Consider the following 27,824-nt stretch of genomic DNA (forward strand, 5'->3'; position numbering starts at 1 on the left):
TTCTCCGTAACAATTTTGCTTTTTCAGTAGCCACCATGAACTCTTTCGCAGACTCTCCCTCAGTTTCTCTTCAAGGAGCTTGCCATTACATAAATCCTTGGAATAATATTGTCCCTGTCAGAGTGAGGCCTAGTGAAAGCATCTTCCCATGATTACAAATGCTGCTCAACAGATGGAAGTTTTTATCTGGAAATTGCAGTTTTCCATTCCTGCTGATTCATCACTGCTTTTAAGCACACAAGTTTGCCTTTGACTTCAACAACAAAAACACCATTTGTCCATTTTCTTTGGAAATACCAATCCTCTTGGTAGTCACCAGCCACGTGATTGGCTTGAATGGAGGTTCTGATCCTGCATCTTGGATTGAGAACTTATCCAACATCCTTATCATCAAGTCTTGAGGCCTTTTCTGTGTGAGGTGAATTTCTTATTCCTCATGTAAAGTTCAGTGTTTGTGAGAACTGTTGAGCATGGATGTGTGGACAAAGGCTGGAATGGAATTATCATCTTTGTTGATAAAGAAGTGGACAAAGCTATCATCTATCACTGGAGGCAAGGTCATCAATGTCTTAAGAAATCAGCCCATAGAATCTTATCTTGTCATCAGAGTAGCACAGTTTGCACAGTGTGCTAGCTGTGTCCCACGGTGTTCATTCCCAGTCACGTGTCCTCTGAGTCATGATGGCACAGGCAGATGGGCCTCAGGCAGCTGATGTGAATATACATGTCTATTCTGTCACATACCTGCACATGTCCTGTCTGTTCCACAGTGGATGTTTTATTATTTGTCCCTTAAAATTTATACTATTATTATGAGTCACTGAATATTAGTTTATGTTGCTATGAAAAAGACTCCTGTATTTATTCAATTTCAAGTCTTGCCTATGGCTGCCTTGGCAGAACCAGATCAAATGATTTCTTAGACTTTAAATGACCCATAGATCCTCCTCACCTCTGATCGATCTATCAGTCTAGTTTTTAGATTTAAGACAATCTGATTTTGGCTTTCTTACATTTTTTAAAATCAGAATGCCAATAAGTCAATGTAAAAGGGTTATAAAAGCAAGTAAAATCACTTGAATTAGAATATTCCTGCCATCATAAGCACTATACCTTTCTCTGTGTGCAATAAAAAGGAAGATTATTTGTAGAATCAGAAAGAAGAAATTAGAGAATCCACTGTGTAACGTTCTTGGGCTAAGGTCATACTTTGTGAGTGTTCCTCACTGAGACTGCTATGAGTCTCAAGTCACAGTTTCCTATCATTTTGAGGCATTTACAATTTTTAAACAAATTTCTGAGACTAGACCTTGTTATGTTGGCTAGGTTGGCCTCAAATTTGTGATCAAATTTACTACAGACTCCCAAACAGGTCAGATTATAGGGGTACACTCCCTCCCAAATCAACTCAACTGAGGTATCTCAAAACTGTCAAAAAATCCATTTTAAAATAAGACCTAAAAGTTCATAATAAGTATATTTTAACTATAATTTAAAAAAGTATTCCTGTTCAACTAGAACAAATCATGTTAAGTGAAGTAAGTCAAGATGAGAGAGACAAGCAGCGTATGTTCTGGATATGGAGAAGTTATACCTAAAACGCACTGGGACATGACCAATCACACAGAATTCTAGATAGTCACATACAGTGAGACCGAAAGAGGATAGTCATAGGAGAGAATCGCAAAGATGCATTACCCAAGTGTCTCTTCATGTGTGTATAAATATACATATTAAAATGAATTCCAAAGAAGGAAACGAAGGACTTCTTTCTGAATTTGTTTTTTCTTCTTCTGATGACTCTGCATTCTTTTTTTTTGCATTTTTTATTGTAATTAGTAAAAGGGTTACATGATATTTGCCAGATAGAAGGTGCATTAATTCACATACATTGATACCCTTTCACATGGACTCTGCATTCTTTACTCTATATCATGTACTCACATGCACTTCTGTGGAGGAGGAAGGATGCAGAATCAGAAAGAAAAGCGTGAAAAAGTGCAGCAGTGGAGCACATTGGACATCGATGAAAATCAACTATGCAACTCGAGGGTAGAGATGGGAAGAAAGGAATGGGAGAGAATGGGGGAACAGGTAACACCACGCAAAAGGAAATGTACTCATTACCTGACATACGTAAACGTAACCTTGCTGTCTAGCACTTCTAAAACAACAATGAAGCAAGAAAAAAAGTATTCCTACTCGTTCAATTTTGACATTAAGTTGAAATACTGAAAAATTATTTACTTCCTAATCTTTTCTGGGAAAGGCATATCTTCATTTCTTCTTAAAGAAAGTTTTGTTGAAGTACAATAGATATGTATTTCTCATGAAGTGCAGTGTGACAAGCTTTGAGAGATGCACACATCCATGACCCCACTGCCACAATCTATAGAAAGGAGATGGCTGCTACCTTTCACTTGGCTCAGTCCATTCCCTCCTCCTCCTAGTCCCCAGGTAACCACTACTCTGCTTTCTGTCACTACAAGTGAACTGGCGTTTTCCAGAACTGGAAGTATACAGTATACACTCTATATTGTCCAGCTTCTTTCACTTAGCTTATTTTGAGATCTGACCATATTGCTGTATATATTAATGAATCATACATTTTTATTGCTAAGTAGTATTCCACTGGTATGGACTGACCACACAATTTGTTGATCAACTTGCTGACACTCTTTACAGGTCTTATTGGAAAGTTTTGGTTATTGTAAGGGAAGCTGTTGAACACACCTGTTGCTTATGTTTTTGTAGAAATTTCTTTTCTATGGGGTTAGAGAGGCCAGTGCCTCCTACAGCTTTACTACTTGAGTTAACATTGCTTATTCTCACTTAGAACTTATGACCCCTTTGCCTCTGTCTTCGGAGTCATTGGGATTACAGGTATCTGCTACATAACACCTAGCAATGGATGTGTTTGTTTGATAATTACACAGGAATAAAGTGTATGTTTTTTATTATAAAGATAGAATTCTCATTATCTGGATACCAGTCCTTTCTCAGAGACATGACTCAAAAGTGAATCCCTGCCAGTGACCCATCTTTTCATCCTCTTATTTTAATACATACTAAAAAAATTTTTTAAAAAAGATTTAAGATACTATCCCCATGAGATTTAATATCTAAGTCAGACACTGAGTACAAAATGTCTACATATTATAGGAACATAAAAACATCATTTGTTTATCCTGCTTATTTTTTATCAGGCTAATTTCAAAATCTGATCAACTCCTTTGAAAACACCACATTTGTTTATATTTACTCTTACCGAGATATCTCAGCTTGAGAGTTTTTCTCTCCATCAACAGTGAAAGGAGATGCTCCAGTAAGCAGTTCATACATGAGGACTCCTAGACTCCACCAGTCCACGGCCTACGACAACAACAGTTTCATTTTGTTGCATTATAACTAAACTAGATTCTATAAGAAAAGCCAAATGAAGGGGCCGGGAGCGTGGCCCATTGGTAGAGTGCTTGCCTAGCACACATGAAGTCCTAAGTTCGATTCCTTAGTACCACATACACAGAAAGCCAGAAGTGGTGCTGTAGCTCATGTGGTGAAGTGTTAGCTTTGAGAAAACCCAAGGACAGTGCCCAGGCCCTGAGGTTAAGACCCAGCACTGGCAAAAAGAAAAACTAAAGCCAAATAAAAAAAGCTATGTATTTGGCAAATTAAAAAAAAATGTGTATAGGGCCAGGAGTGATACAGTGCTTGCCTAGCATGCATGAAGACCCAGGTTCAATTCCTGGGTACAACATACATAGAAAAAAGCCAGGAATGGTACTGTGGATCAAGTGGTAGAGCTCTAGCCTTGAGAAAGCCCAAGGACAGTGCTCAGGTCCTGAGTCAAGGCCAGGACAAGCAAAAAAAAAATTGTATATAGCTTTCTGTATAAGGAGTATTAACTTAGCACACACAAAAAGGATATTTAGAGAACAAATAGTCAGCTACCCTCAGCACAGAGTTTCTTAAAGAAGTTGCAGTTTTGTCTTTAACTTAAAACAAACCAATTTTTTAAAAAATGTTATGTGGGTGAAATCTTTGGAGTCATGACAGGGCAAAAAAGAAATCAGCATTTTTTCATCGCCAAAGAACCTTGTAAAATTCTTCAAAAACTTTCATCTTTGAATGTTCATTTTACATAATCTCCTAAATTAAATATTTACACAAAGCTGGGTATCTTTACTGATAGGATAATTTGAAATTATAGAAAAATGTGCTCGAAGTTGGAAACACGTTTATGAATTTACAGAGAACATAGTGAATTATATACTGTTCAAGGAATTTTGATATATTGAAAATGAATTCTTTAAAATTAAACCAATCAAAATCTCAGGAGTAAGAACTTAAATCAATTACAAATTGGTGGAACTTAAATATAAATTTTTAACAGCTGTTTATGATCCCAAAGAACAATGACAAAGGCAAGAGTTAGGTCAGTAGCATGAGAGAAAGTGGACTTATTGGAGGCTCCATTTGTGGTAGTACTACAATGACCTCATTTAATTATCTTAAAGTTGTTTGGGAGTTCCACATTCCAGAAAGACTAGTTACTGATGAGCTGCAGTATGGACCTCAAGTGATTCTAAAGCTAATATAATGTTTCCTGACTTCTTTAGGTCTTAGAAGATAAACTTCCAGTTTTAATAGAATTTTCTAAGAAGCTTCTAAGAATACCATAAAGAAAATTAATTCTAAGCAATTTATCTCTTTCATTTATAAAGCAATCTCACTGCTGCACATTTCATGGAAATACATAAAGAGGCGTCAAAAATAGAACATACCTTGTCATGTCCCGAATCGCCCCCTCTGACAATATCTGGTGCCATGTATTCAATAGTTCCACAAAAGGAATATGCTCTTTCAGTCTTGAACAAACAAACAAAAAAGGGATCTGATTTCAAACTAGCATAACACATGTCCCAAGAAGAATGCAAATGATACATGCTAATGACTGAGATACACTGCAGCAGCCAAACGGCACGGGCCAAACAGACCCTCTCTTTACAACAAAGCATCACCTAAGCTTTGTGAGTCCTAGGCAAATGTTTCAGGGTGAAACTTCACCAGTATCCACTCATCATCCACCCACCACATGACACATCCATGCTTTTTGTGTGTATGCATTTCAGTTTGGCTTCTCGGGTCACTTTTTAGGGAATGCGAATGGTCCCAATAGAGTAATATGAAGTCACATACATGTTGTTGTATGAGAGTAATTTACATCCAGATAGGCAAGCCTGGGGAAACCCTGGGAACCTTAAAGGAAGACTAGTTCTTCCAAAACAAGAACAAGGAATTCAAGTATGAAACTACATCAAAAAATTCTATTTTGCATAAGTTTGGCATTGCTAATGGTATGTTTAAACAGAGATGAACAAAAGTTGTCTTTGAAAAATTGGCTCTCCACTCAACTTTTAGTTAGGGAAGATTTGATTTGATTCATGCTTTCTTAAGCTTCAGTCCACAGTCAGTTTGGGTGTAATTCTGAGGTAAGGTCTCATTAACCTTTTTCCTAAATAATCTTAAATCTCAATCCTCTTGATCATCACCTTCTGAGGAGCTTATATTACAGGCACAATCCATTCATTGTCTGGCTTTTACACTGAAGTTTTTAGTGGTATAATTTCAGCATTAAATATTTCAATCTAAATTTAAGCCAAGGAATAAACTTATCTGTACGCTATATTCATCATACAAAGCTAATACAAATTAAATTTTCAGAACCATAAATAACTTAAGACTATTATTTACAAATGGTTTACTTTTACTTTCATTACCAGCATAACTTCAGAATGCAGGCTGAGGAATCTTTTTTCTTTTTTTGGTCAGTTGTGGAGTAATGGGGCTTGAGCTCAGGGCGTGGGTACTGTCCCTGAGCACTTTTGCTCAAGGCTAGCATTCTACCACTTTGAGCTACAGCACCACTTCTGGTTTTTCAGTGGTTAATTGTAGATGAGAGTCTCACAGGGACATTTCTGCCCTGGCTGGCTTCAAACCACTATCCTCAGATTTCCGCCTTCAGAGTAGCTACAATTACAGGTGTGAGCTGCTCATGCCAGGCCCAGACTGAGTTTTTGGAAATACTACTTGCTATTTCTTTTTTTAATTTTTTTATTAAATAATTTTTTAACATTGATTTTTATATCATATTTCAAATGACGTGTTTAACAAACAGGTATTCAAGAGGGGAATCTCTATATACAATCACTGGCACTTAGATTTTAGAACATAATCAAAATTAGGCTGAGGGTTTGCATGTCATAGATACATAATCTATGTAATAAAACATTGTCTATAGAGTCATAAATTTTTATGTCTATGTAGTTGTGTTTATATTTCCAATACCATGTCCATAGCATTGGGTACGCAAATATTGAGTCCTCGCTCTTGTACTGTTTGGATTTACTAGCCGTATATTAAGGATACCAGGCGTCTTTTGTTCTTCTGGTCTTGACTTGTCTCACTTAACATGATTCACTCTAGATTCATCCACTTCCCTGCGAATGCCATTATTTTATCTTGTCTGTTGGTTATGTAGAATATATATACTACATTTTTTTGTATCCATTCATCTGCACTACTTGCTATTTCTTATTAGCTGACTGAAGGGAAAAATTAGACAAAGCAAGCTTCTGATCCATTTTGTTTTTCTTGATGGACTCCATCAATCAAACCACTCATTTTTAAAATTCTGGTAGAATATTAAGTAAGAAATACAGAGGAATAAAAATATATAATAACAATGACAGAAGTTGAATGTACTCATGGTTATTATATATATTTTTGAAAAGACATAAATTATAGATTGTAATTATAATGTAAACTGGTCACTAATATGTGAAATTTTAATAAGATAACAAACTTTTGGAAAGAATAAACAATGTCTCTTAAACACAGTTGTTTCTTTTTAATAGAACTTTACAAAATCAGAAAGAGTAACTGAATATGTCAGCCTCAATGCTAATATTTAAAAACCTAAGTAAAACTTAAAATGCTCACTGACTCAGTCCAATGTAGTAAAGGAGTACTTAAATTGAAATGCATATATTTATATATATTAAAGAAAATGAACTCTTCTTGAATAATACACATTCCTTTTGTTTTATCAGAAACACTAAATGACATTTGGTGTCATTAAAACGTTTCACAAAGTAATTTTCACAAACTTAATACTTTTTGGGGAACAGTACTAGCATTGGAACTCAGCCTTCAGCATGCTAAGGCAGGCATTCTACCACTTCATTCACACCCCTCAGTCCTTTATACTCTTTCATAATTTTTCAAATAGGATCTCTCATTTATGCCTTAACAGGCCTGGACTGTGATCTTCTACTTATGCTCCTCACATTCTGGGATGTCAGGCACAAGCCACCAAACCCAACTTTTTATTGGTTTAGATGGAAAGATTGTGAAATTTTGCCCAAACTGTCCTTGAGTCACAATCCTTCAGATCTCTTGAGTAAGTAGAATCATAAGCATGGGCCACCATGTCCAGATCGAGACTGGTAAAAGAAAGCTTTCTGATTTATACTTGACCCCATCCCATCAGAAAAGTTTTGAGAAAAGCAAGCTTTTCTTTATTTGCCAATTTTAACTGTAAAGCTGTGTCCTAGGAGTGGTAGAAGTCTCTTTTTATTATTTCAAGGTTAAGTCTGGCCACAGAAACAATGATTATAAATACATTCACTTAAATGCTCTGAACTGAACGGTAACACACATATACATGAAGGAGTGGGTTGGGAGGGGTGAGAATGCTGACACTGATCAAGGCAATGCATTCATAAACTGCTTTGTTGAATGGCAACTCGTTTGTATAACTACAATTTTTTTTCTTTTTTTTTTTTTTGCCAGTCCTGGGCTTGAGCTCAGGGCCTGTGCACTGTCCCTGGACTTTCTCAAGGCTAGAGCTCTACCACTTGAGCCTCAGCACCACTTCTGGCTTTTTTCTATGTATGTGGTACCGAGGAATCGAACCCGGGTCTTCATGCATGCTAGCCAAGCACTTTAACCACTAGGCCAAACTCCCAGCCCTAACTACAAATTTTTAATTCCTCAGAATTCATCTAATCTATGACCATGATTTTTCTATCAAAGATAATTTACTGTTAACACCTTCATTAAGGCAGAGATTATTTCTATTTTATGCATCAATATGTCATCTAATTGATCAGTGACTACTGAATAAATGAATCACCTACATATATACATATGGTAAAAGAAATTAGTATCTTTAGCTCTGTAATGCTACCATTCTCTCACCTATAATTGCTTTGGTAATATTATAGAAAGCAATCAGAAATGTATACATACATGATTATCCCTTGCTCAAAATACTCAGGATCAACCATGTGTTGAGGAGAAGTGAGCACAGGGCATCACCAGAATTCACACTAGCTGCTGGACACCACCACCAAACAGCTCCCCACCTGTTAGGACACACTCCAATTTAAAGCTTCTCTATGTTACATTTTATTTCTGGATGAGAAGACACACCAACAGCAGTTAAAGTACCATGAAATGGGTCACTAAGGGTGAGGAGTTTAAAAATGTGCCCTCCAGAGTCATTTATCTCAGTAACTACGTCCTTGTCTGAGAAGTCTCTTTCATTTTATGTTATTTATTTGATTGTGTTGGGAATGCATTCTGCATTAGTTCTGTAGAAAGCTCCTCATGTATTTTCACGATGCTTTGTACAGGCATTCCCCCCATCACATATTCACAATATCATCCTTACCATGTACACTGTCACCAGTACTTGGATTCAGAACCATTTCAACTACTTTGTCAATAATAGTGAATAATTGGGTTTTCATACTGATGTCAAACTTCTTTGAAAAGTTTCTTCCGGCTTACTGATAGGCTGTAAGAGACATCTTCCATATGTAGATGGAGGTCAGACATCATTTTTTCTCACTTGATATAAGGAATGCTTCAAGTCACCACTTTGTTCATTATCATATATGCCAGGCAGTACAGTAATTCCTACACAGAAGGCAGATTTTATGCTTAACTCCTGTGAAAAGCTGTCCATTGACACAACCCTGTTTATTGCTGCTAGTGTGCTTTTAAGAAAGTGTGGTTTTAGATTTACTTCTTGAAGATCCAAAGATTCTTTGCCCAGCTGGCTGAAATAATAAAACCATAGTCTGTAAGGCACATGACATAAACATCAATTCTCATGAGGCCTTTAGCTGGAGGATGCACAGGACAGTTGACAGGGAATCACACAACGATTGTTGTCTTCATCCAGGCTAGCTTCCCTCCAATGAGCATCAGCTGCTGGTACAAAAAGTAAACCCAATTTGAAAAGAAGTCCCTGGTGACTGGGTCTTTTCTGTGAGCATATTGGTCTGATAAGAAATTTATTCCCTAAAAACAGTGAAGATACAAGCCTTTCACTATCCCAGGGGTTTATGCCATGTATAACACAAAGCACATTCCTGCATAGTTCTTCTGTCCTTAACATTAATTTTTAAAAATGATTTTTTTTTTCTGGGCAATAATGCCAAAAGAACGTGGTCTCATCAGTGTTACAGGCTGTTGTAGCATCATATGTTTCTAAGCAATGATCTTGGTAACTCACTCTCTGCTGGTTCATCAGCGTATGTCTTAAAGTTGTGTCTTTTCTTAAATCTTGCGAACCAGCCTACTGAGTGTTTGTCATTAGCTTCGCTGGTCAGTTCACCACAGTACATCCACCACAACGATCAGCAACCAGACCGTTAGATGGCAGCGCTTCTGGGCAATGTTGCTGGATCTGCTCTTAATTCACAATCAAGATCCTCATTTTTGCCTTTATGCAGTATTTTTCTGTTTTTCATTAACTTCAGTTCATCACTTTCAGCATAAAAGTTTCACAGTTTCTCCAGATCATATTCGGTGGTCACTCGATTCTCCTCTAAAACATTTTACACATTGCTTGGCAATTTCCTCAGTAGCATGGCTCTCTGTACTAGAGATAAACATAAATGCTTCTTCCTTTGCTTATCAATATTGTCCATATATAGTATCTGTAGCCCTCGCTGATTTTTAACAATATATGCCACAAACCAGAAAATAATAATAATAAAAAGGCCAAAAGAAAGACAGTAATGCATACTGGTCTTGGCTCTGTGTGCCTTGGAGACCAAACCTGTATACCTGCCATCTTATCACTCTCACCAATGCTAGGCTTGTGTGGAGGAATATGGGCATGCATAAAAACAATAAACCTAAGCTGAAGTGGGTAAGAGTGTCTCCTCTTTCTGGACACTTGATAAACTAAGTCTGTGTGTCTGTATTTTGACTACACACCATCAACAGGAAGTGAGGGATGGAATTTTCACTTGTGGCACCACATTGGTACTCAAAAGGCTTCGGATTTTCAAGAACAAGGTGTTATCGTACAACAATGGCCATCATTATAAAAATTTTTACTATAATTTTGTGTTCTATTGGTATTCAACTTTAGTTATCTTGAATAATTAACAAAAATATAGCTATCACAACTGTCACATAATATTTAATTAAAACATGCAACTTAAAATGTCATTAAATGCACTTCCAAATTTAGTTCTAATTAATATGAAAATGTGAGGACCCCTGTATCTAAACTCTGCACACCAGTTAAACGTTTTAACTGATTTTGAACAAATATACCCAGCAATATTATTAAAGAATTAGGCCAGTAGATGCTTGTGTTTCTTGGCAAGGGAATTCAAAGGGCAATGATACATGACTCACTTGGTAATTATAAAAGAAATTGTAGGTACCTGGTATTGTGATTCTTCCTTGAGTTTCAACTTAGCGCTCTATGCTTTCTAGGTAGGCACCTTTACCAATGAGCCACACTTCTGGCACTGGTCATCTTTGACATACAGTCTCACTTCCCACCTAGGTGCATAACTAAACCACATCTGCCTACTTTGGGCTTCCCTTATCTGCTTTCACCACAGGTGTGTGTTGCAAGTCCAGCATCCCTCCACTGAGAAAGTCTCCTGGATGTTTCTGCCATTCTCACATAGCTTAGGATGACAGGGAAACACTACTGCACCTAGATACAGACTGAGAAGGACTCGATCAAAGTTTTCTGCCCAAGCTAACTTTGAATGGTCATCCACTTGTTCTCAACCTCCTGTATAGCTAGGATTACAAATGTGAGCCACCAGTACCTGGCTGTTTTTGTAATTCTTTATTGGCTACTAGCTAAGCTATAATTCGCTGAAAGGGACAATGGAGTTGTTTTTAAGTGTTTTGTTTTACTTTTATGGGGATAGTGCAAAGTATATTTTTAAATGAAGAATATATCTATCAAAGGTTTACTGTAATTGCTTGCAATGGGATGGTTTCATAGAATTTGAATGAAAATCTTTTGTTAGTCCTGTAAAAAGAAGTTTCTTTGAACAAATATTTACCAAAGTCCATAGTTTCTCTGGTACTGTCTTGTTAACATTACATTCTTATTTACATTCTGCCATTACTACAAAATAAAATCTTATACTCACTTCATCAGCCACAAACTCCTTACTCAGACCAAAATCTGTCAGTACCACATGGCCATTAGAATCAAGTAGAATATTCTCAAGCTTAATGTCACGGTATATAATCCCCAACTGTAAAAATAAACAAATATACATTTTAAATCAATTTCTAAAAAATTAGGACAATATTTTTTGTCTACCTTTAAAACTAGATCCTTTTCAGCATCTATGACTCCAGTGTTAGGGCAGATGTAACTTCTTCCATCTCAGAGCTCATCAGATGGAATCAAGTCTCTGTCCTCTTTGTAGAGGGTCCATCTTTGTGGGGCAAGCTTCTGAGGGACCCCTTACTTTATCTTTACTCAAGATGACCCTCACATGCCTTCTGATCCAGATCTTTTCCTTTATGGCTTCATAAAACTTTCCTTTCTTCCTTGCTTCCTTCCTTCCTTCTTCCTCTCTTTATTATTTTTTCAGTTATAGGTCTTGAACTCAGAGCCTAGTCACTGTCCCTAAGCCTCTTTGTGCCCAAAGCAAGTACTCTATCACAGTGCCATTTCCAGTTTTTGAGTGGCTTACTGGAGATAAAGAGTCTTATGGGGACTTTTTTGCCTGGGCCACTTTGAACCATGATCCTCAGATCTCAGCCTTCGGAGTATATAGGATTACAGGTGTGAGCCACCAGTGCCAGGCCATATAAAGCTTTTCTAATAAGTCAGATTCCACACTGCTCACTTTTTAAAATTTTCCTTTTGATTTTTTTTGTTTTATTGTTGTGATATATCCGCTTGCTATATACTTCAGGCTAGCCTTGAACTCAACTTACGAAACCAATTAAATAAAATTTATACAGCCATGCCTTGCTTAATGGCAGGATTGTGTGTATATATATATATATATATATATATATATATATTTTTTTTTTTTTTTTGGGGGGGGGGCGGGAGGGAGAAGGGCCGGTCATGGAGTTTGAATTCTAGACCTGGCTTATGTCCCTGAGTTCTTCAGCTCAAGGCTACCACCCTGCCCTTTGAACCACAGCCCCACTTCCCGTTTTCTAGAGGTTAAGTGGAGATACGAGTCTCATGTTCTTTGGTGCCTGGGCTGGCTTTGAACCTTGATCCTCAGAACTCAGCCTCCTGAGTGGCTAGGATTAGAGGCATGAGCTACCAGGCTGCCAGACCTGGTGCTTGAAGTCAGGGCTTGGCACTGTCCTTGGACATTTTTTGCTCAAGGCTACCACCCTGCCACTTGAACCACAGCACCACTTCCAGCCTTTTCTGGTACCGAGGAATCGAACCCAGGGCTTTGTGCATGCTAGGCGAGCATGCTACCACTAGGCTACGCTCCGGCCCTCCTCTTTTTTTTATAATCTCCTCCTTGGTCAATATCTATTGATCATGCCCAGGATAAGACCTAACTATAACATGACCAAAAAAAAAAAGAGTGACTTCAGGAGCTGAGAATGTGGCTTAGTGGTAAGAGTGCTTATCTAGCATGCATGAGGGCCTGGGTTCAATTCCTTAGTACCACATAAACAGAAAAAGCCAGAAGTAGTGCTATAACTCAAATGGTAGAGTGTTAGTCTTGAGCAAAAGAAGCTCCGGGACAGTGCCCAGGCCCTGAGTTCAAGCTCCAAGTCTGGAGAAAGAAAAGAAGAGTGACTTCACGGTGTGCCTTATTGCTGAAATTTAGTTACTCAAGCCATACTATCTATCATCTGCTTATAATCTCATGTCCCTTAGTACCGTCTTTCTTTTAAAATACAAAAGTCTCTGCTCTACACAGTGACTACTTGTTTCTACAGTAATGGTTCCTGATAAGTTAAAAATTAAGTCAAGTTTCATGGGTCAAAATTAATGGAAACTTCAGTAATATAAAAAGACAGTTTAAATTTTGTACAGAGTTCATGAACACAACTTTCATGGAAAGATTTTAGTAAATGAGTCCGTGGGAGACAACAGAGAAAGAGAATGGGCTGGAAAAGAACCAGAAAGGGAGAGAGAGAGAGCAGCAAGACATTCTCTGGCCTAAAGCAACGATGACAGGCCAAGACAGCTATGGAGTAAATTAAGGAAACACATACTATGCTTCGGTTTCATTTTCTAGGTCAAGAACTAAAATGACACGTCCCAATAAATAGAGCATTGGGATTTTACAAGCAGAAAACAAAAAGATACAAGTTCTACCTTTTCGGATCTGTATCCCAGTAACCTCAATAGGAAAGGAGATTTGTAAACAAGAAAATTATGAAACAAAAGATGGCAATGCCGACATCCACCAAGACTATATGAACACATCAGCTGGCTATGCTCTGTCAGTACTTCAGTCAGTAGACTGTGGAAAGAAACTCCAAAGGTAACTGCGGCTTACCTTGTGCAGGTGTTCAAGGGCAAGCACAATCTCTCCAACATAGATCTGCACCTCGTGTTCGGTGAAACGCTCTCTTTGAGAAAGATGAGTAAAAAGTTCTCCACCATTTATATAATCTAAAAATGAAAGACATTTTTTTCTTTCTTTGTCTCATATTCATAAGCAAAAGGAAGCATCTCCTTTGATGTATGGCATATAGTTTCATTTAGAAAATATGACTAGATGGTATAGGAATACAGTTTCATAAGTTATTTTTTTTGCTAGTCCTGGGGCTTGAACTCAGGGCCTGAGTGCTGTCCTTAGCTTTCTCAAGGCTAGAGCTCTACCACTTGAGCCACAGCACCATTTCCAGCTTTTTCTATGTACGAGGTACAGAGGAATTGAACCCAAGTCTTCCTGCATGCTAGGCAAGCATTTTATCACTAGGCCAAACTCCTGGCCCAGGAATATAGTTTCATAAGGTAATGACTACCTTCAGCCAATCAAATCAGTTCGTAGAGTACTGCATTTGATTTAAACCATTAAAGCCATCAAGACAACCAATACCAGGGGCCAGGAGTTTTGCCTAGTGGTAGATTGCTTGCCTAGCATGCACGAAGATCTGGGTTTGATTCCTTGGTACCACATATGTAGAAAAAAGCTGGAAGTAGTGCTGAGACAGGAGTGGTAGAGCCCTAGCCTTGGGAAAGTACAACGACAGTGCTCAGATCCTGAGCTCAAGCCCAGGACTCCCCCCCACCAAAAAAAAGACAACCAATACCAAACCAAATCAACAATGCATAAGCAAAATTTTATACTTCTCCTTGGTCTTTCCTCTAAATGAAAACTAAAGCACCTTCTATGTTCGAAGGAACAATAATCCGTAAGTAGTTGTTATTCATGTTTAGTAAGTAAAGAGCTGAAGAACAGAGATCTTCCATTTGTTCAAAGCAGGACATGAGTGGAGCCATCTAGTTAAGCCCATCAATTACAAAGCCCACATTCTTCTGTGTCAGATTGCCTCTGAGGATGCTAGCATAATATCCTTTTGAGTTTCAGGGATTGTTTTCAAAGACTCCACATAATATCCAACGTAGTTTTTATTCAGTTAATTAACACAGTGAGCATCTATTGTTTACTGCACGCAAGCACTTATCTATTGATCCTGATTCTTAAAATGTCTGGTAGAAAAAGCAAGTGTGTAAGAAAACATTTGCAGAACAGCAAGACAGTGGTTCAGGTCTTCAATAACTATTGTGATAACATTTGAGGACTCTCTAAGTTCTCTTGTTCGCCCAATTCCATCTTGGGAGGCAGGAGTCTGCTCTTTCCTCACACAATAAACCCTCTTCTCCTGAACTGGGTGGAGTTTCCTTTCAGCAGACCTTACACTAGTCTCCTTGGATAATAAGGTAGGAACTGTTTTCTATTTTCTTTTTAGAAGAGTTTGTAAAAAGTTGACAGCAATATTTACCATTGAAAATAATTGGGTTGTTTTCTCTAAGCTCAGTTTTTATTATTTTAATCTTGAACATATTGATTTTTTATGGGTTGAAATGTTTTCTATCCTAAAGAATATTTCATGTGTACCTGTGAAAAACCTGTATTCATCTGCTGTTGCTCAGAAAGTTCTATTATAAGTCTTACATCTAAGTGGCTTATGGTGCTGATCAATTCTTTCCATGTTGACATTTTTCCTAGTTAGGTTTATACTTTATTGATACTGTTTAATTGTTTATTTCCTATTTCACGTCTTTCCATTTTGCTTTGGGTATCTATGTGGATCTATGCTGCTAGGTACCTTTATATTGACAATTCTTTTCCTAATGGATTGGCCCTTCTGATCATTAAATGTTCCATTTAATCTCTAGTAAACTTTTGTTGTTTTGTGCCTATTTTATCTGTTATCATTATAATCACTCCAATTTTTTAGTAATTGCTGTTTGCACAATGTATCTGTCATCCTTTTCTCCTTTGGATATATTTATAATATATATTTTATAAATAAATATATATATAATATTTATATATTATATGTAAGCAAATATATAAATATATGTTATATATTTATATATAATATTTGAATATATATTGTATCTTTTCAAATAATCTATAGTTGGGTCTTTTATTCCCAGGTCTGATCACCTAATAATACATAATATATCAGTTATTACTTTATATAACTTTGTCTCTCAAAAGAGAGAAGAACAAGTACATATTTGTTAAGCTGTTAGATTAGTTTTCCTAGCCACCAATTTTTATTCTCTTCTTGTCTTGGGGAGATTCAAATGATCTGATTTCAACATCCCATCCTCCACCTTTGGTTTTTTTTTTATTGCTGTTTTCCTTATTTAATAACTTAGCCTAGCTATTTTAGTAAAGTCCATCTTAGATGCAGTGTGGAGCCTCCAATGTTGCTCCTCAGAGACAAAGCCTTGGGTATTTAAACAAAGGTTCCAGTGGGTTCTTCACTCTTTCCCTGCTGGCCTTGCTATCTGCCTCTGCTGGTATTACAATCAGTTGTCAGGCTCATTCAGCTAATTGCTGGTTTGTTGTTTTGTTATTGGTGCTCAGAGGCACCAATTACACCAGTCCAATAAACTCACGCTTTTGCAGGAGTAGGTGAAGGTAAGAGTTTGAGATTTACTAGCTATGTCCGTTGCCATACAAAAGCTCTGCAGTTTAATGCAGTCCCACTTATCCAGCTTTTCCCTGATTTGTTGTGATTCTTGGTCCTTATTAAGAAAGTTTCGACCTGTGCCAAGGAGGCCTAGTGTATCTCCTATTCCTTCTTGTAAAGTTTTCAGTGTGTCGGCTTTTAAATCCAGGTCTTTGCTCCATTTGGAGTGAATTCTAGTGCAGGGTGACAAAGAAGGATCCAACTTTAGTTTTCTGGAGGTGCTTAACCAGTTCTGCCAGCACAACTTGTTGAAGAGGCTATCTTTTTTCCATTCTATTTTTTTGGCTCCCTTGTCAAAGATTAGGTGGCCATAGGTCTGTGGTTTAATATCTGGTTCCTCAGTTCTATTCCACTGGTCTTCAGGCCTGTTCTTGTGTCAGTACCAAGCTGTTTTGATAATTATAGCTCTGTAATAAGAGTCTAAAGTTTGGTATTGAAATTCCTCTTGCGCTGTTCTTTCTGCTAAGAAGTGTTTTTGCTATACAGGGTCTTTTATTATTCCATATGAAATTTTTGATTGCCTCTTCTATTTCTTTAAAGAATGACATTGGGATATTGATGGGTATTGCATTTGTAGATAGCCCTTGGCAAGATTGTCATTTTCACGATGTTGATTCTTTCAATCCAGGAGATGGGAGGTTTTTCCATTTCCTTAGTTCTGCTTTAATTTCCTTTTTCATCAAAAAGGTCCTTTACATTCTTAGTTAAGCTAATTCCTAGGTACTTTATTTTCTTTGAGGCTATTGCGAAAGGAGTTGCTTTCCTATTAATTAGGAAGCCTACAGAGAGGGAGAAGATCTTCACCAACCAGACAGCGGACAAAGGCCTCATATCTAAAATATATCAACAGCTCAAAAAATTGAATCACTCCAAAACTAATCTCCAAAGTAACAACAATCCCATTAAAAAATGGGCCAAAGACTTAAAGAGTCTTCTCTGAAGAAGAAAAAAAATGACCTATAGACACATGAAGAAATGCTCAACATCTCTGGTCATAAAAGAAATGCAAATCAAAACAACGCTAAGATTCTACCTCACTCCAGTTAGAATGGCCAGGATCAGGAAAACTAATAACAACAGATGCTGGAGGGGATGTGGCCAGGAGGGATCACTACTACACTGTTGGTGGGAGTGCAAACTCGTTCAACCACTATGGAAAGCAGTATGGCAGTGCCTCAAAAGGCTAAACATAGAGCTCTCCTATGACCCAGCAATTCCACTACTTGGCATTTACCCAACCATCCAGAAACTAGGGCATACTAAATCCACTAGCACAGCAATGTTCATTGCAGCATTATTCACCACAGCAAAGATATGGAACCAACCTAGATGTCCCTCAGTTGATGAGTGGATCAACAAGATGTGGTATTTGTACAGAATGGAATTCTATACTGCTGTCAGAAAAACAACATCGACCCATTTGTTAGGAAATGGAATGACTTAGAAAAAATCATATTAAGTGAAGTATGCCAGACTCAAAGGAAGATAGGCTCAATGGTTTCCCTCATTTGTCATAATCTGTAGAAACCTTGGGCTCTACTAGCAGAGATTTGCAATAGAGCAAAACCTTGATACATAAGGCCATATAGTATGAAGCTAAATGAAAGGACCTCCAGGATATTGAAACAAAAGCCATATAATGAATGATTGTTATCCTTAATGTACTATGTTATCTCTCATCTCTTTTGCTATCCCTTGGTTATATCATATTGTTACGGTATCTCACTTTGTTATCTGATATATGGGATATATTTGTATTTGGTTATTTGAAATTGGATAGGGAAGGGAGGAAAACAAGATGAGGGGTAGGGGTAGGGGGAGGGTAATGGGGACTAAGACATGTGAAAGGGTATCAGTGTATGTGAATTAATGCACCTTCTATCTGGCAAATATCATGTAACCCTTTTATTAATTATAATAAAAATATTAAAAAAAAGAGTTTGAGATTTACTCTCAATTCAGGAGAGCTCTTAATTTTTCACTTCTACACTTTACCTTGTTGCTCTAATGAAGACATACACCATACACCACCAACCCACCACCAAATGTAGCCAGATCTTTTAGTGAGATCTCTCTGTTCTTCTGAACCACCTCTTCTGAAACATCTCTGAGCCACTGCTCTAGGACTGGGGGTGAGGATAGTGATACTCTTCACGGAGTTACATTCCAGCGCGCCTTCTTCGCAGCTCGCGTCTCGAAGGATGGGATCCACACTCTGTAATCAGAGTGCAGCTGGAGTAATCAGAACTTCCTACACTCAGCCTACTGAGCCAGATGGACTAGACCCTGTGTTCTAGGAATGGGAGGGTGGAAAAGGGTGCCTCCAGCCTCTCAGCTGAAGTATTTCCCACTAGTTCTTGTTAAAGAATTAAATGGTTCTGTCCAGTTTCTATTTAAAACAACAACAACAACAATCTGCTTAGGGTTTGATTTCAGCAATTTTATTCCTACAGTTCATTTTGGAGACAACTAAAATTTTATAATACTGAGCTTCCTACCATGTATGCGATGTAATTCTGTAACATGAAGGTTTTAATTTCTCTCGGCAATGTATTCTATCCCAGAGAGTAAACTTATTATCAAGTATCTTATGTTTTTAAAAATATAGTACAAAGGATATAGGCATTTTTTCTACTTTATAGTTGTATGCCAGTGTACATTTACACTTTTTTTGGTTTTTATTTTTAAAGTTATAAACATATAGAAAAGTTCCAAGTGCAGTACAGTTCTTGAACCATTTAACCTACCAGCCGGATGCCCTGTTATGTGTATTACATACCATAAGATCATAAAATTATCATGAACATATTACCATCTAGTCCGCTAAATATCTTTAACAGACAGATCCAATTCAGAATCAAATGTCATGGTTAGATAACTGCATCTATTTTCTCAAATTTGCAACAATGTCTCAGTCTTCCCTTGCTTTGTATAACCTTGATGTTTTTTGAAGTTGAAAAGCTGTTAATTTTGGGAACTAGCTTGCAAATGACTTCCTCTCACACAGTGAGCATCTTTGGGAGAAAAATAATAGCAGTGACACTGTTCCTGTACCTTATTCTCAATGCCTATCAATTTATTCTATGATCTGTGAGTTTTATTTTGATTATTTTATGAAGGGGGTATCTCTTTTGCTTTTTCATAGAGAGTGCATGTTTCATCTCTATAACAATTTTGGAGAGGTAGTTTGAAATGATGCAATTAGTCTAACCCTCATTAAACAATCCATTTATTTCTATTGGAATGAATGCATGGTTTCCTGCTCAATTTAACTGGTTTAAACTGTGTTACTGTTTCTGAAGTCTGATTTCTTGGATCCAGAAATGGCATAAACCAGATCTGAAATTTTGGTCAATACTTTCACTGGGGCATTTGTGGAGCAACGCCAGAGACATGGTTCTTACCACGAGCAGTTCCCAAAAGACATCTAAAAGCATATTTATTCCTGTCAAAGGTTCATCTAGGACCTTCATGTCAATAAAGAATTCAGACATGGATGAAGTGTTGGTGCCTGCCTGAGCTCCCTTGCATGCAGCTCATCAGCCAGCTTTGTTACTAGAAAAATGCAGGTTTGCAGATATTGACTCTTATTTGCACCTGTGTTAGTAGCTGCTTAATTTTTCATCTGGGAGCTGTGGGTGCCCTTGTGTGGCTCATTTGTGAAAGCACAAACTACATGCTGCCCGTGGGGACCATGCACCAATGTGCTTGAACCCTATGGGTGATGCCCAACTGTCACAGCCCATCATTTATTTTGACTCCACGGATGTGTTATTTGCAATGCAGCTAAGGAGGATCTAGTCCAAATTCTGTTCCTTGGGTTGAGGAGCTGCTGAAATCTTTGTCAGTTACTCAGGAAATGCTCTCATCCGGGATACCTGAGATTGTCCCTCCACACATTCACGGAGTCTCTTCTTTCTAGGATTCCCTCTTCCCTCTCCCACAACTTGTAGTCATTCTGCCAGTCCCAAACTCTAGCTTCCCACTCCACAGCCATTTCTGGACTGAATTTTTGACATCCTATTTTGCATATTCTTAGGGGAAAATATGTTTATTTGCGGAAAGGAAGACAAATGTAGTAGCTAAGAGCACAGGTCTTTGGTGTCAGAAAATCCAAATATAACAGAGTTCTCTCCTTTATCAGCTGTGCGTCACCAAGTAAGCTGCTTAATCTCTCTGGATGCAAATCCAAAGTAGAGAAGAAAAATAATATACCTTTGTAGGGTCTGTTCATTTCATTCAACAACCAGCTGGGTCCTTAATATATGCCAGTCATTCTGTATACACAGCACTGAATAAGATTTAAAAAGAAAAACTCTATCTTAATGAAGCTTGAAATCCAGTGAGAAGAAAGAAACTAAGTAAATTAGGTGTTATTCTATGCCAGGAAGTAAAGATTACTATGGAAAAATAATAGATTGAAGGGGATAGGGTGTGCCAGCACAGAGATGAGAATTCCATTTTAATGAGGTTAGGATAGGCCATTTTTAAAGTAGATACTTGGGGGAAGACAGTTCCAAGCAAAAATACCAATCAGTGTGAAGGCCCTGAGGCTGGAGCAGGCCTGATACATGATCAGAAAGAGGCCATAGGAGAGTGAATGAAGGAAGGAAAGAGGTATACGAGGCAAGGTTGCAAAAGGAGTGTGTTAGGGCAATGGGCCAGACTGCAGAGGACCTTGTAGAACTAACAAGGTCTATTATGTATGCTGGGGAGCACATAGCTAGGGGAGGCCCTTGGAGCTTCGGCAGGACAGAGGTCTTTCCTGTGGCAGGACTTCAGCACTTACTCAGAATGAAATGCGAAGCTGCTGACTTTCCTCTCAACGGGCTCAATGGCTGTGCCTGCTGTGTGGAGAGTAGGAAGGGTGGGAGCAGGAAGATCACTTTCAGCATTCGAGGTGAGATGACAGTGGCTAGAAGACAGTAACAGCCTTGCCTGGGCTGGAGGTGGAGGTGGTGTTTCGTGGTGTGGGCAAGACTGAGGGATAAACAGGTTCAGAAGGAGAAGTCAAGGGCACTCTTCTGGATGTGAGAAATGGTAAAAGCTCCATATAGGTGTGTCGCTAAAGTTATCTTGAATTGTATCTCTCAAAACTGGCAAAAGAGCTCTACAGGAGAGATTTCAGGAAGGGGGAAATAGATTGGTTTTTGGTGGGGCAATACTGGGATTAGAACTCAGAGTAGAATGTTTGCTAAGCCAGTGCTATACACCTTGATCTATACTCCCTCTGGATTTATTTTTTCAGATCAAACTTTTGTACTTTCCCCCCAGGGCCAGCTTCAGCTCTCAATCCTTATACCTTTGTCTCCTGCATGGCTAGGATTGTAGAGGTATACCACTACATAGTCCTGTCTGTTGAGGTAGGGATCTTGCTAACTTTTGGTTGAGACTGGCCTCAAATTTCAAAAACTCCAGAGTTACCTATGATTGTGAGCCATTGCGTCTAGTCCAGGAAAGCAGATTTCTTGTGACTGGTTTCATTAAAAGTGCCATGAACCATCTTGAAAATGCTTCATATAAACTCTTAAGATCATGCAAAAATCTTTTTTTTTTTGGCCAGTCCTGGGCTTGGGCTCAGGGCCTGAGCACTGTCCTTGGACTTTCTCAAGGCTCAGCACTCTACCACTTGAGCCTCAGCACCACTTCCAGCTTTTTTCAATGTATGTGGTACTGAGGAATTGAACCCAGGTCTTTGTGCATGCTAGGCAAGCACTAGGCCAAACTCCCGGCGCAAAAAGTACATGTGCATTCTTCTATGAAGAGAGGAGGTATAGCTTTGATGTTTCTCCCATGACAGGCTGAAGGATATCTCAGTGGTGGTTAGTTTTACCCCTCAGAACCACGTAAAAGGTAATAATACAGGTTTTCTTTTAAAAAGAAATCACAGAATTAAAACTCTCCAAGGACACAGATGCTGTGTCCAGCGGGTACCCCCATCCAGGGCCCACTACCTGAAGTTCTACCCCAGAACCCAGCTGTGAACCCTGGAGCTTCTGAAGAGTGAAATGGAGCCATGACTATCACAGAATGTGCTAAGTCTGGCTCCACCTCTTTGTCTAGGGGGTTCAAGTCACTTGTTGGTGGAATTGGGACTTGTCCTGAAATCTCTAAGTGACTCTGCCAGGCAGTGAAACAACAAATAAGACAAAATATGGAAAACACCATCTGGTTAAATTTAAGTTAAATTTTCCAAGTTTTTCTCCTGCAAGAAACCATTACAATCAAGAGCAGCAGGCAGATTCTGGTCCAGAGGCCCCAGTGGCCCACTGACCTAAGAGTTCTCTTGGGCTTTAGAGCTCAGGAAAGCATAGCTCTTGGAACATTCATACCCTATCCTGGCATGCTAGGCATAAAATAGCATCTTTTCCCACTAAAGCAGACACAATATTCATGCTGAACATGTACGCCTGCGAGAAAACTGCTTATGGCTACTAGAAGTGTTTAAGGCCCAATCTGCCAGGAGAGCTCTGGATCCACTTCAACAGTTTTTAGACAAACCTATGGATCCATCTAATTTCTGGAAATTTCTCAAGTTTCTGCCAACTTCTACCACAACCTGCAAGACTGGGGATGTATTTTTATTTTTTAAGCTGATACTTTTATTGTCTCCAATGGTCGAGAATAACACGATTGCTATTCTTTCAGCCTTTTGTTTCTGCGATTATGAGCACAAAATGGACTGAAGTATGGAGTGAAGTATTGTCAGTATACACTCCTGGCTACTGATGGCTGTATTATCCAAGTCAGGGATTATGGGAAATGCTCCCCCAAATGAACAGTCTAGTGACTAAAAACAAGGGTTTCAGCTGTCAACCTTTAAAACTTGAATCTCAATATCTCTGCTTCTGAGACCAGGAAGGGATTGGAGATTTATTTTGTACCTCTTCTGCTTAGGTATGTTTCATCCTCACAACTGTAAAATATGTACTAATAAAAGTATAATTTTCAGAGAAAACACAGTAATCATCAGAAGAAAGTGAAACCTACAGAGCTGCATCATTTGAAGTGGGAGAATAAGTGTGGTGGAGCTGTACACAGGCTGGATAGTGCACACCCTCCTGGGCTGCCCTTCCTCACTGTTCCCCAGGCAGTGCCCTGGCTAACCAGCATCAGAATAATTACTTGCCATTCACTGCTGTCTCTCTAATGTGAAAGACAGTAGCCTGGAGCCAATAACTCTCAATACTGTGTCACATCATTTCACTATCTTATGTACTTTCCCCAATTAAAATTTGAAAGGCTGATGAAAATGTCACAGTAATTGAGAGTAACATTTTATTTACAGAGGCTACACACTGAGATCTATTTTAAATCTGTAAGTAGAAAACAAATTTTAAATACTTTTAAAGTGACAGCTAAAATTATTGGTGACAGATGTTTTAGTAGCATAGAACTTAAAAATGGCAAATTTTTTAAAATTTTTTATTGTAATTAGTAAAAGGGTTACATGATATTTGCCAGATAGAAGGTGCATTAATTCACATACATTGATACCCTTTCACATGTCTTGGTACCCATTACCCTACCCTCCACCCCCCCACCCATCTTGGTTTTCCCCCCTTCCCTATCACATTTAAAAATGGCAATTTATATCTTGTAATAAAATCAGTACTGGCTTTGTTTTTGTTTTGTTTGTTTATAAAGGACTTAGTCTTACCTTTGTGAATATGTACATCATTGAAAAACATTTTAATTTTGGGGGTCTGGGAGTTTGGCCTAGTGGTAGAGTGCTTGCCTAGCACACACAAGGACAGGGGTTCGAGTCCTCAGTACCACATACATAGAAAAAGGCCAGAAGTGATGGTGAGGCTCAAGTAGTAGAGCTCTAGCCTTGAGAAAGTCCAAGGACAGTGTTCAGGCCCTGAGCTCAACTCCAGGACTGGCAAAAAATTTTTTTAAATTTTCCATGTGAAGTTGTCATTTCAATCTGCCTGCCTGTGAAAGTGGATGGCCCTGAACTTGATCACATAGACCTAACTTCATGGTTTCTGCCAGACTAGAACCTCAAACTATTTGCAGATCAAATATCACCAATATGTGTAACCTCTATATCTTTCTTCATATGCTGTCATGGATGTGGACAAAGCCAGAACAGAGAAAGCTACAAACTTAGAAAACATAGTTCTAGGGCTGGGAGTTTGGCCTAGTGGTAGAGTGCTTGCCTAGCATGCACGAAGACCCGGGTTTGATTCCTAAGGACCACAGATATAGAAAAAGCCAGAAGTGGTGCTGTGGCTCAAGTGGTAGTGCTCTAGCCTTGAGAAAGCCCAAGGACAGTGCTTAGGTCCTGAGTTCAGTCTCCAGGACTGGAAAAAAAAAAAGAAAACACAGTTCTAGAAAATTACATCCTGTCATTGTGTTCCAGAGGCTTATAGTAGGAAGCCTGAAGAGTGCGAGGGAGCTGCTCACTGCGTTTAGTCTAAGGAGGCCATTGAGAAGTCCCTTGTGTCTCACAGAGGATCCTAAAAGAAAAGCTGCTAAAGAAGGTTTCATAGATCACAATGCCATGCCTGTGGACTCCAAACACCAAATTTCATATCATTTCAAACTTTCAAAAAAATTGTAAGAATGGCACTAGCAATCCACAAAGTCCATTATAAAAACACACATGTTATTTACATTTTCTCCATTTCTTTAATCTATTCATCCTCTCTATTTTATATGCACGTATGTTTCTCCTGAACCAGCTGAGAGTATTTTGGAGATGTTGCACTCTATTCCTAAATAATTCAGAGTGTGTATCCTTAGACATTCTCTCACAGTCAACCACAGCGTAATTGCCAACATCAGCTCTCTAGCTATGACGAAATACTATTGCCTCATCTAGACTTCCTACTCAGACTTTGCCCAACAATAACTTTTACATTTATATATGTGTGTGTACATGTCATTACTGGCGCCTGAACTCAGAGCTCAAAGTGTTATCTTAGAGCTTTCTTGCTCAAGGCTAGTGCTCTACCACTGGAGCCATGGCTCCATTTCTGGCTCTTTGGTGATTAACTGGAGGTAAGAGTCTCATGTACTTTGTTGCCCAGACTGGCTTCAAACTGTGATTCTTAGGTCTCAGCTAGGGTTACAGTCATGAGCCATTGGCACTCAGCTGCATATACTCTTTTTCCAGTCTATGACCTAGTTCACAAATATACACTGCCTTAGAGGTCATCTCTCTTGTGTGTGGAACTTTCTTTCTTGTTTTCTCTTGTTTCTTTGAAGATGACAGGTTTTCTATCATGTGGACCATCTCTCAGTTTGGGCTTTATATGATGTTTTCTCATGATTAGATACAGGTTATAAATTTTTGGAACAAATTCCAGGAAACGCTAGGTACCAGAGGCTTCTGCTGGTAATGAGGCAGCGTCTAGGAGGACTAAGTGTGAAGCAAAAAAGTCCCAGAGAGTCCCAAATCAACCAAGAGCTGGCCGTGGTACAGCATGACTGTCTGGTCCGAGGAGAAACCAGGATACTCTTTCAGAAAGCAACCAACAAAACAACACAAACAGAAAAAAGGTCTAGAAGCATGGCTCAAGTGGTAGAGCTCCTGGTTAGCAAGTATCAAATCCTTAGTTCAAACACAGTGTCACCAAAAAAAAACCCCACAAAAAATACCAGGAGCAGAATATTTTATATACCATCTATGAAAGCAGAACAACAAATCATTTAAAAAAGCTTAGAGGAAATGAGGGAGAGTGGTGAAGGGTGAGTTTTATCAGGGCACATTATATACATGTGTAAAATTATCTCTGTACAACTAACATGTGCTATTAAAAATTTTACAATGCCAGAGAACTGATTTTTAACTCTCTTGTGCCATATCAGAAAGTGTGGACGTTAGTTTTTCTACCACTGGTGTTAACTTTGATCATGTCATGAATGTATAGTCATTAAAGTGGTGTCCGCCAGCCTTCTCCACTGTGAAGTTACTACGTTGTCCTTCATAATCAATTGGCAAATTGTGGGAAAATGAACTGAGACTATATCAAGTATCCTGTTCTTCATCAAACTATCACCCACTGGTTTCAGCATCAGATGACGATTTCATAACTCCATCATTCCTTCTTTGTGGTAGCGCTTGAGGAAGCTCTTCCCTCCACCCCCACTGACTGCACTTGCTTCTTTCTACCACACAAGATGTTCTAGTTTCATCTTGTACTTTTCTAGGCTTTCTTTTAATATAATCACCACCAGAGGATTACTATCTGCCAGGCTGGCACTAAGCACTTTACAGACATCATTCCATTTAAGTCTAATAACTCTATATGAATGGCATAAACAGGACAAGCGAGATTAGGTACTGCACCTAGGGGCCCTCAGCTAGGAATGTTCAAGGTGATTTTCAAGAAGGGAACTTTGCATATAGAGAAAAGAAAGAAAAATGTATGTTCACAGAGGAGCACAGTTACTTAGCTGGGCTGAAGCATAGGTATCAGAGCATAATAAAGGGAGACTGAGTGGGAAACATAGGCCGGGTCAGACTGGTTTGAAAGTTGGACTACAGAGTTGAGCATGAGATGGATAATCCTGACAGTCAACTTGATTGTATGGAGATAAGTCTAGATTAGTGAAGCATACCTACAGGTGTGTCTGCGCAGGTATTTCTAGAGAGGATTGTAACAGGGTTCTGACCTAATCAGTAGTTTAATTTATTGCTAGTTTAATTCAAAATATGAACAGACTACTGGGAGACTTTGGAAGTGTGGGTAGTGGGACTTGGTTGGAGAAAAAAAATGTCTAGGATGTGCCTCTGAAGGTTTAACTTGGCCCTAGCCCTTTCCTGCTACTTCTCTTTGCTTGAGGCCCAGAGTATAAGCCCCAAGATGCTAGAGGAAGAAAATAATTCCAGAAGAGCAAAGTAATAATGATTTAAGAAGTACCCCTGTGGATAAGCTCTGAGCCTCTCAAAAGTAGATGGATTAAGCCACTGAATTTTAATTTGATATAGCAAAACAGCTAACAGATACACTAGTAAGTTTTACATTGAGCTTGAAACTACCAAGTGACTTACTCAAAATCACCTGCTTATTTCTAGTACCATCTCTGCAAGCCTCCAGCCATCAAACCTTACTATTGACTTACTATACGTGGGATCAATATTCATAGTTATTTACTCATAAGCTCTGTCTCCAATACCCTTAGAGTGGAACCTTCTGGGTAATTAAACCATTTTAACATTCTGGCTGAGAATATCTATCAGGCTATGAATTATTCACATTTACTTAAAAGCAGAGACATCCCTGCAGTTTCTGTCTAATCTGTCACACCAGCAACTACAATGCACATGAACCATTGTTACCATCTCAGCTAGCATCACCACCCTTGCAATTTCTGAG

The 27,824-nt window shown here is 38.6% G+C and overlaps 1 protein-coding gene across 1 annotated transcript in view; it reads right to left on the reverse strand.

The window, feature by feature from the left end:
• The window catches only part of Rps6ka5 (ribosomal protein S6 kinase A5), a 131,829-nt gene that overhangs the window by 39,114 nt on the left and 64,891 nt on the right, over positions 1-27,824 (reverse strand). Inside the window, exons 4-7 of the mRNA XM_090344706.1 lie at positions 13,836-13,951; positions 11,487-11,594; positions 4,785-4,868; positions 3,269-3,372 (exon numbers count right to left, since the gene is read on the reverse strand). Of these exons, the coding sequence (XP_090200832.1) occupies positions 3,269-3,372; positions 4,785-4,868; positions 11,487-11,594; positions 13,836-13,951 (412 nt within the window). The remainder of the gene's footprint in view (positions 1-3,268; positions 3,373-4,784; positions 4,869-11,486; positions 11,595-13,835; positions 13,952-27,824) is intronic.

Source organism: Megascapheus bottae, chromosome 14 (assembly GCF_031878675.1).
Source record: "Megascapheus bottae isolate mThoBot1 chromosome 14, mThoBot2.hap1, whole genome shotgun sequence".
NCBI lineage: Eukaryota > Metazoa > Chordata > Mammalia > Rodentia > Geomyidae > Megascapheus > Megascapheus bottae.